The sequence below is a fragment of the Castanea sativa genome, chromosome 5 (assembly GCF_040712315.1).
Source record: "Castanea sativa cultivar Marrone di Chiusa Pesio chromosome 5, ASM4071231v1".
Lineage (NCBI taxonomy): Eukaryota > Viridiplantae > Streptophyta > Magnoliopsida > Fagales > Fagaceae > Castanea > Castanea sativa.
In genome coordinates, this window is record NC_134017.1 from 23176876 (window position 1) to 23187465 (window position 10590).

Sequence of the window (10590 nt, forward strand, 5' to 3'; positions counted from 1 at the left end):
TGAAATTGTGATTGTTCTTAATTGTATTTGTTCATATACACAAAGTTACAAACTAACATATGTAAAATTAAAGACGTTTGATTTTTGGTTGATCTTATAATTTTTTGCCACATAAGCTTTTGAGGATTCACAATTTTACAGGTTAAATTCTTAAATAATTTTTTTAAAATTTGTTTTAGACTATATATGTATATACATATATATGTAAGTATTTGTATTAAATAAAATTATTTTTTATATTAAAACACTTAATTAGAAAATTTTCACATCATATATGTATAAAAAACAATCATAATAAATATCTATTAACAATTATCATAATTATATATTTAATAGTTTCATAAGAAAAGACAATCATAATAAGTCTTCATTAATAATTACCATAATTATATATTTAATAGATCCGTAGAAAGAGAAAATCATAATAAATATCTATTAATAGTTATCATAATTATATATTTAATAGTTTCATATGAAAAGACAATCATAATAAGTCTTCATAAATAATTACCATAATTATATATTTAATAGATATGTAGAAAGAGACAATCATAATAAATTAAAATTATATCTTATCTTTAAACTCTTCTAAAAGAAAAAAAAAAAATTCTATATTTAAACACTCAATTAGAAATTTTCCACATCATATCCGCAAATAAAAATAATCATAATAAATATCTATTAATACTACCATGCACTCTTAGCATGATAGTCACTTTACAAGTACAAAGTTCTTGTGAGGTGGGGGTAGGAGGGGGGGTAAAGGCCAGAGTTCAAATCTCCAAGAAGAAGGTTCATACATATATATACTTAAATTAGGCTAGAATATAATTTCTATCTTATATCAAAATATCTATTCATAATTATATATTTAATAGTTTCATAAGAAAAGACAATCATAATAAGTCTTCATCAATAATTACCATAATTATATATTTTAATAGTTTTGTAGAAAGAGAAAATCATAATAAATATCCATTAACAACTACCATAATTATAAATTTAATAGTTTCAAGAAAAATGAAAATTGTAATAAATACCTATTAATAACTACTATAAGTATCAAATTAAAAATTTTGTATAAAAATAAAAATAAAATAAATTTTTATTAATAATTAACATAATTATCAAATCATATATATATATATATATATATTATGTTTCTTTTTTGATAAACATCATATTTAAAGCAGAATCTAGGAGAAAGTTCAATCAAGAATCCAAATTAGTTTCTAATTGAACTCTAATTTTGTGCAAAGTGTACTTTTAATTGTCCTATAATTTGATGTTAAGTGTCTTTATAATTGTCTCATAATTTGATGCACTCCAATTTCATATTAAGTGTTTTTTCGATTATACTCTAATTTAGTATTAGTTATATTTACATTCCAATTTCATTCATTTAAACTTCGTAAATATAAAAGGAATAAATTCAAATTTAGAGTGTGTTTGGATACCGCTTATTTTGCTGAAACTGAAAACTTATGGCTGAAAGTACTTTAAATAAAGGTAAAAGTTAGTTGAAATAGTACAGTGAGACTCATGAATAGTACAAAAAATAAGCTGAATAATAAAATAATTTTAATTTTTCAACCCAATCCAAACGCACACTTATTATCCTTTTACATAACACTATAAGTGTGTACAATTTGTTACTTACTAGGCACAAAAATATTGGTGTGAGTATAATTGTGATTGTTTTTAATTATATTTATGCATATACATAATGTGACAAACTAGCATATATAAATTTGAAGACATTTAACTTTTGGTTAACCGCATACTCCCTTTGTCCCAAATTTTTAGTCATGTTTCAAAAACTCAATATTTTAAGAGAATATTATTTATTATCATGTCGCTTGTATAAAAAAAGTATAAGTTTTCAAAACTAGCTTTAAATAAATTGTTGATTGTGTTTAGAAAACCCAAATTTGTAAATGTTCCTTGAAATAAGATAGGGGCACAATAGAAAAGTTAATAAATTTGTGATTAAACCCAAATTTTAGAAACAAGAAAAATTTTTTGGACATCCCAAAATGGAATATAAGACCAACAATTTGGAGCAGAATAAAAGACTAACAATTCGGAACAGATGCAGTATTATTTTATTAAATAAGTTTTTGAGTTCACACAATTTTACACATCAACATTCTAATATATATATTTTAATTGATTTTAAATCAATTTTATATTTCAACTCTCAATTGAAATTTTGCCACATCATATCCATATGCAAGAAAGATAATAATAAATATCTATAAAAATTACCATAATTATAAATTTAATAGTTTCATAAAAATACAATCATAATAAATATCTAATAATAATTACCATAATTATATATTTAGTAGTTCCATATAAGAAAACAATTGTAATAAATACTTATTAATAATTATCATTATTATAAAATTTAATATTTCATAAAAAACAAAATCAAAATAAATATTCATTAATAACTATTATAATGATCAAATTTCGCATTTATATATTATATAATATAAAATAAAATAATCTTTTAGATAAAATGATATTTTATTGAACTTTATAAACTTTCATTAATAACTGTCATAATGATCAAATTTTATATTTTTTTTGAGAGAGAGTTTCAACCAATGGTGTCCGCTCCTGATAATAACTCTTTATCATTAGACCAAGACACCAATCAGTTTTTGGTGTAGACGGCGGTTGAACCTCAGATCTTTTATTCAACCATCAGAGACTTTACCAGTTAAGTTAACTCGAACACACTTCTTGTGCATTACATAGGTTGCTAACTTTTTTTTTTTTTTTTTGAGATAACTAGTCTTTTATTTTAAAAGAAAAACACACGTGTGCGTGCTCACACACACAAGGAGAGGGATTGAAGTTATAACACAAAAACACATTACACACTCTATACACACATGGAAAACTAGTTGAGTTTTTTATTTTTATTTTTATGTTAAGTAATTTTTAATATTTTACATATGGGATCAACTCCCCAATGCCAATTTTTATTTGGGTGTGGGGGGGGGGGGGGGGGGGGTTTAAACGTGAAATCTTAAAAGATCTAGTCAAAAGAAGTCAAGTAGAATAATAAAATATAAAAATTTTAGAAGATAATATCAGAAAATATCCTAAATGATCACTCTAGGCTTTTGTTTAATTTAAAAAAAAAAAAAAAAGGGTGGTGGCAGTCTTTCTTTTACTATTGGGTGTGGGAGGTTGGGGGTTCAACTGCCCCACCGTGACCTCCTCTGTCCGCCACTGCATATAACATTAGCTAACTACTCATCCAAATACTAGTAATGATCTCTTGAAGGAGGATTTAGTGTTAATAAAATTTTTGGAAAACTTTATATTTTATTTTCTTGTGGATTCAAAATTTTCTAATAAATTTAAACTAAATTTTCGTAATTGTTGGCTGATGAGTATTACTGATCCCACGCACTTTCCAGAATTCTTTTATTTATGTGTGAGTTTAATCACACTCTTCTAGAACTACTTAGATTGATACCATAATAAAATATTACGTATTCAAAAACTAAATCTGATAAATACATAAATAATAATTTAATGTTTATTCTAACATGAATCGATCACGTCATTTTCACAGTTATGTTTATGTCAAATATCATGCTTCCTTGAATCAGGCCAGGCATGTAATCAACCCTGTGATTTAGTAGAGAGAATCTAACCCCGCTAGACCAAATCTGTGGAACTGAAATGCATAAAGCATATATAGGCATGACCAAAAATTGCCCTGATTGATTGAATGACTAATCACTTAATCTGAATCCTAATATGAAGAAACTTTGACAACTCAGTTTGTAGGTAGAAATCAAAAGTTTAGATATATGAGTTCATGCATCAAATACCTAGGCTTCTGATTCTCACAAAAAAGAAAGAAAAAAGCATATAGGCATGGTAAAAAATTGCCGATTGATTGATTGAATGACCAATATCACTTAATCTAAATCCTAATATGGATCCTATCAAAAAAAAAATAAAAAAATCCTAATATGGAGAAACTTTGACCACTAAGTTTGTAGATAATAGAAGTCAAAAGTTTAGATATATAAGTTCATACATCAAATACCTAGGCTTATGATTCTCTAAAAAAAAAAAAAAAAAAACAACAATAACAACAACATCAAAAACTAGGCTTGTAGTTGTACGTACTTTTGAGTTTTGATTGATTTTACTTCAATGCTAAGACGGTCCAATTCAATTAAGACACGTGTAGCTTGTACATGAGCTATCTTCCATGATAGCTCAGTTCATGTCTTCTTTGTTGAGATATATATGGAAAAACGAATCCATTGAATTATTTTTGAGATTTGCCATTCTTTACCAATACAAATTGTTACCACGTGTAATATTTGTTTGGCATTGCTGTTAATTTTATGGTACAAGGGTTTTGGGAAAGCTGAGTTATAAATGATCCCATATCATATATATATGCGTAAGATTTGGTAATGCAATTTCAAATATTGCTGATTTGTACAATCTCATCAAAATGTCTTTTTATTATTTCTGTTGTTATAAAAAAGAAATGTAATTATACAAGATTGAGCTAATTGTTGTCAAGATCGAGTTTGTAGTTTAATTGATAATTTAAATTTAATGTTTTTAACGGAGATATTCAAGATTTATTTGAATTATTTCATTAAAAAATTGTATTCAAACTTACAAGATTGGCACCTCAAAGTCTCAAACTTGTTTCGTTGGGAATATTCTTGAAATTATAATGCTTTGCTAACTTAGAAGCACTGATGACTTCCACTAATTCTGTACCAACATGATAAGAATAAAAGCATCACCATGGCCATTGTTTTATATCTTTGAAGCAACTGTTGTCTTATTGTCTATCTTACTTCTAGGACAGCACATGAAGCCTCATTGCATTACATTTTTTTTAAGAAAAAAAATTTCTATGCTTACTGTAAATTTCCCAATAAAATTAAATAATGTTAAATGTCAGTATCCAACATGCTAAAGAATAGCATACGCATTTTAGGAACGAAAATGATGCCACCCAATAAGGTTGAAACCGAAAGAATCTTGCTTTTAATGCAATAATGGTCTTAATTAAAATAATTCTTTGTGCAAGTCGAAAGTTAAAACAAAGTGGGATATTCCAAATTTGGATATGTCTACTATATTCAATACTTTAAGGAGTCTTATTTGGTGCTTAGTGTAAAGTATTCAATCAACCAAGTGAGAGCATGTAGAATAGATGGTTTCATCTTTAAAAAAAATTAATTAAAAAAAGAATAGATGGATTCAAACCAGAACCCTACTGTAATTGATCTGATGCTAGAATATTCCGACACAAACCTCAGACCACATTTAGAACAATGGATTCAAACAATCTGATTAAATAGGTTTAACAAATCTCTTGGAAATCAACATGCATAAATAGAGGCTAGGTTGCTGTGATTGGCTTGATTGATAGCGAGTCTGTTTGAGGACTCAGACTGATTTGAGTACTCTTGCAACTACCATAATCAACTCTTACAATGCATGGATGATGAGAAACATTAGATACATAGTTTGATGCATATGAGCAAAAATATAAACACATATATAATCAGATATAAAAGGACATGCCTTTTAGGTACATGCAACCACAATAATACTATAAAAAATTTGTATGAAATGCACAAGACTTCTATTTTGTGGGGTCTGAAGAGATGGTTAGTGAATAATTTAACTTCCGAATTGGTCATTTAACATATAGGATTTCTATCCCCAAGATTAAAACTTTGTAAAAGTCTTTACAGTGAAAGGAAGTGCCAATGTTAACAAAGAGTGGAATTAGCATTTCCTCTTCTTAGGAACAAAACAAATTAGCCTAATTTGTTTTGTTCCAGAAAATTGTAGTAAAAACGAAGAAGCTGTCCTTGCTAATACCAAAACAAAAACTTTGTAAATTGAAGCTCTTCTCATTATTAGGAACTCCTTTGGCTTGAAGTCATGTTTACTGTATACCTTACCAAAAATAGAAGTAATGCATTCATAACTGAGGAAGTTTCCCTTAAGTTGTTCTAGGAAATGAGGATTTTTTAGGCAGGGATATTTGTATCACCAACAACCAAGATACATGGCACACATAAATCCGGGAATTTGGACATACCAATTTATGTAAACACAGCATGAGGTCCATTTTTTTTCCTTTTAATGGATAAGTCACGTAACCCCTTTGCAACCACAAATGATCACAGTCATCCTCATACTATTTTTAGTAGACAAAAAGGTCTTGTTTGAGTATGAGTTTAATGAAACACATACAAAATCTATATATTCGATTGAATGAATGTGCTTAGATTTTTTATTTTTTATTTTTATTTTTTACAATTTAAGCTAATTGATAACTTATTTGTGGCAAAGGGTGTAGATTCTGTAGAATAGATAGGCGATTTGGCATTTTACAATGCAGCTAATAAATCTTCACCTTCTCCAAATCATTGTTTCTGGTAACCATCTTGTAAAGACCCGACCTTCCCATGTTTCTGTCACGTGAACAACATATATGCATGTAGAATGAGAATAATGCGCATGTGTGAGGCGCATGCTCACGAGCCAATGTCCCATGTTCGATGGTCATCTTCATCAGAGAAGGGGTAGCCCATGTACCATATAAACAAAGGAGGGGGGGCCATGCATGGTTGATATGTATATTTGTATGTGTGTGTGTGTGTGTATATATATATATATATTTATATATATGGAATGACGTAATAATCTTGCTTAGGTTATTGTTAAGTGAGCATGGCAACCACACAAAAAGAGAGTTAGAAGCAATAAAACAACAAAAGAATTAATTGGATCATTCTAACTTCTTGTATATATGGATAAAAAGGAGAAATTGTAGGAGACAGTGGAAGGATTCTAAATCAAAGAACAAAATGACCCATTATGTAATGCTTTAGGACACCCCTAAAAATGTTGGAGTACTAAAATATTGGTGGTTTTTGGGAGCCCACTTGGGGTCATATGGGACAAAAGGAAGCAAATCTAACCGCAAAATACCAAAGGGAACTTTACTACTTTTCTTTTGGATATGACCAAATATACAAGTGAAAAGCTTAGGAGCACTCATCCCACTTTTATTTTTGGTTGGAGGACAGAAATGCCCCTTGAATAGATTCCGAATTTGTCTTTCCAAATCATTCTTGACAAAGAGGGATCCCCCACAGCTAGGTAAGCTAGAATGGATGCCATCCTTGAAAGTTGTAATTAATTTGTGATTTTCTTTCTTCAAATAATGAAATTTTCTCAACCAGAACCCAAAAGAGAAGAAGAGGAAAAAATAATTGTTGCTGATGACCCCCCAGCCCCAAGTGAGCATAGAGTCAAGACAGAAGTTTCACCAATTTTGAAAGGGCAAGTTGGGAAATCAATTAATAAATTTTGATGGATTTTAATTCAAGTGAAGGTTGGCATTGTCCTATAGTGAACAGAGATTAGGACCCAAAGTAAAGGTGGGTATTGTCCGATAGTTTAGAGAGATTAGGACCAAGATGGCCGGGGATGGTGATTTAGATGTTTTTCTACTTGAGGACAAGACAAAGGCACATGGAGAGAGGAAAGGGCCCTCTCCTTCCGTGGGAACCCCTTTTGGTTTTTGAGAGGTTGAGAGATGCCTTTATTTGGTTCAGTTATATTGTTTGTAGAGGACAAGATGGTCCTTTCCATTTTTGTTCTTTCCCTTGTCCAATACAAAAACACTTGCTCTCCTTTCATGTCCTTGTCCCCTTCTATCTACACTCCCCAGCACCACTCAAACCCCTCTATGAAAGAAAGCACCAATCCCTCCCAACACTCACTCACTCACTAATTGATCTCACCCAACTTGTCAAACACCCAATATTATCCTTCCACCCAAACACACACACACACACACACACACACACACACACACACTTACCTCTCTCTCTCTCTCTATATATAGTCCCACTACACCCATCATACTTCTCATCTCAACTTCCTATCTATCTATCATCCTATGTTTTCCTTGGAACTAAGTACCACCACTACTATTCCCACTAGCTAGTAGCTACAACAACTTGATTCTCATCCTCTAGTTACACAACTTTGATAGTATCCAAACTTCCAAGAAACCCATTTCTTCTATACACAATTTCTCTCTCCCTCTCTCTCCCTCTTCCTTTTTCTCTTAACAAAACACAATCTCTCTCACTACACACACACACACGCACCAACATATAACTTTCACTATGCCTTCAAGACTCTCAGATGCCTTTAAAGCCCATCCTGTTCAGCTATACCCCAAACACCAAGACTTTAACTCACTACAAGAACTACCTGACTCGTACAAATGGACACAACTAGACGAGTACCCTTCTTGTGAATCATTTAGCTCAGAGTCAGTGCCACTCATCGATCTTACTGACCCAAATGCCCTTACACTCGTAGGCCATGCATGCAAAACTTGGGGTGTGTTCCAAGTTACAAACCATGGCATCCCAACAAAACTTCTTGATGACATTGAGAGTGTTAGTAGATGCCTTTTCTCACTGCCCCAACAGCAAAAGCTCAAAGCAGCTCGTTCCCCAGACGGTGTTTCAGGCTATGGACTAGCTCGGATTTCTTCCTTTTTCCCAAAGCTCATGTGGTCCGAGGGCTTCACTATTGTAGGGTCTCCACTTGAACATTTTCGCCAACTTTGGCCCCAAGAATACAGCAAATTCTGGTACTCACACATGCTCATGCACGTGTAAAAGCGCATTGTTTGTTTGCTTTTTATGGTCACAATTTTATGTGGGGAGGAAAGTACTAAAGCCAAAACATAAAAACCCATATTCTTTTCTTAATGCAATTAGCAAAGATTACAATGAGAGCTATGGACCCACAAGAAAGATTTGTAGTGATAATATCAACAAAACAAAACCCATTCTCTTACTGTTAAACTTGTTTATTATCTATAATGATAGCATCTTCAATTTGCTATTATACAGTGTTCTGATTTTGTTTTTGCTTTTGTTTTTTCAGTGACATAATTGAAGAATATGAGAAAGAGATGAAAAAGCTTGCAGGGAGACTTATGTGGCTAATCTTGGGCTCATTGGGCATATGCAACGAAGATATCAAATGGGCTGGCCCAAAAGGTGAATTCCAAGGAGCAAGTGCTGCCTTGCAATTGAATTCTTACCCCGCTTGTCCGGATCCAGATCAGGCCATGGGTCTAGCAGCCCACACTGACTCAACCTTGCTCACAATTCTCCACCAAAACAACACCAGTGGCTTGCAGGTCCTCCGGGAGGGAACTGGGTGGGTCACGGTGGATCCGGTTCAGGGTGCACTGGTGGTCAACATAGGTGACCTTCTTCACATATTATCAAACGGGTTGTACCCGAGTGTGCTCCACAGGGCGATGGTGAACCGGACCCGTTATCGTTTATCCATGGCCTACCTCTATGGGCCACCAGACAGTGTCCAAATCTCACCACTCTCAAAACTATTAGGCCCAAGTCACCCTCCACTCTATAGGCCAGTCACTTGGAATGAGTACCTTGGCACCAAGGCAAAGCATTTCAATAAGGCACTTTCATGTGTCCGGCTTTGTGTTCCTCTTAATGGATTGGTTGATGTAAATGATCATAATAGAGTACAAGTTGGCTAGAAATTTATTTTCAATTATTAAGTATTTTATTCATTTTGGTCTTCCATTTTTGTTTTTCCTATTGTTTAATTAATTTGGACGTGTTATTGGTAATCTCATTTGTTAAAGTAAAGGTTCATGGGATTAGGAAACAAAAAGAAAAAAAGAAAAAGAAAAGAAGACGAAGACTTGTAAATTGCCAATGGAAAAAGGTCCATACAGGATAGGTTATATCAAATCATAAAGGGATGAAAACAAAGAGCCTGTGCTATCTTTTGTCTTTGTGGTGAAAGAGATAGAGGGAAAATTGCCTAATTTGAATATTCATGGAAAGGACACATAAGCCGACATCTTTTTGCCCCGGATATGAAGGAAGATCTCCCCTCCAATAAAATAACACATTGTTTTACATGAAAATGATTACATCATTGATTAAGGTTAGAGACAAAAATTTTACAACATTTTTTTACACTATAATAAGGTACTAAGTTGTGATTAGAGTAACATCACTTTTAGATGGTCTTAATACTAATATCACTTTTATTATACTTCAATTAAAACAGATCATGTTAATAGTTATGAAAATAAATTTTAAAAATTTGGTATTCAAATAAATTTAGAACACATAAGCCAATGTCTTTTTACCCCGAATATGAAGGAGGATACTCCCTCCAATTGATAACACGTGGATTTACACTAAAATGATTACATCATTGTGTCAGGTTAGAGACGTAAAAGTCTTAATTTATAACCTATTTTATCTTGCTAAAGTGATAGGTTGCACTTTCACTTTTAAACAGACCTAATACTAATACTATTTTTATTATGCATCAATTAAAAGAGACCATCTTAGTAGTTGTGCAAAAAAATTATGTACAAGTGAAAAATACAGAAGCCGATAACTTTTTGCCTCGGATATGAAGAAAGATCCTCCCAATAATTAAGGAACACACTGTTCTACATGAAAATACTTAAATTATTGA

The 10590-nt window shown here is 31.6% G+C and overlaps 1 protein-coding gene across 1 annotated transcript; it reads left to right on the top strand.

Annotated features, from left to right (window-relative positions):
* Positions 1–7964: 7964 nt before the first annotated feature.
* On the top strand, positions 7965–9721 carry LOC142637060 (gibberellin 3-beta-dioxygenase 1). The gene is made up of 2 exons (XM_075811346.1): positions 7965–8698; positions 8998–9721. The coding sequence occupies exons 1-2, from the start codon at positions 8223–8225 to the stop codon at positions 9626–9628; spliced, it is 1107 nt and encodes a 368-aa protein (XP_075667461.1). The 5' UTR covers positions 7965–8222; the 3' UTR covers positions 9629–9721.
* The last annotated feature ends 869 nt before the right edge of the window (positions 9722–10590 follow it).

Excerpts from the sequence above, each read along its gene's own strand:
- LOC142637060 (XM_075811346.1), top strand. The coding sequence starts at position 8,223 with ATGCCTTCAAGACTCTCAGATGCCTTTAAAGCCCATCCTGTTCAGCTA. Across the intron at positions 8,699-8,997 it reads CAAGAATACAGCAAATTCTG|TGACATAATTGAAGAATATG; the intron begins GTACTCACACAT and ends TTGTTTTTTCAG.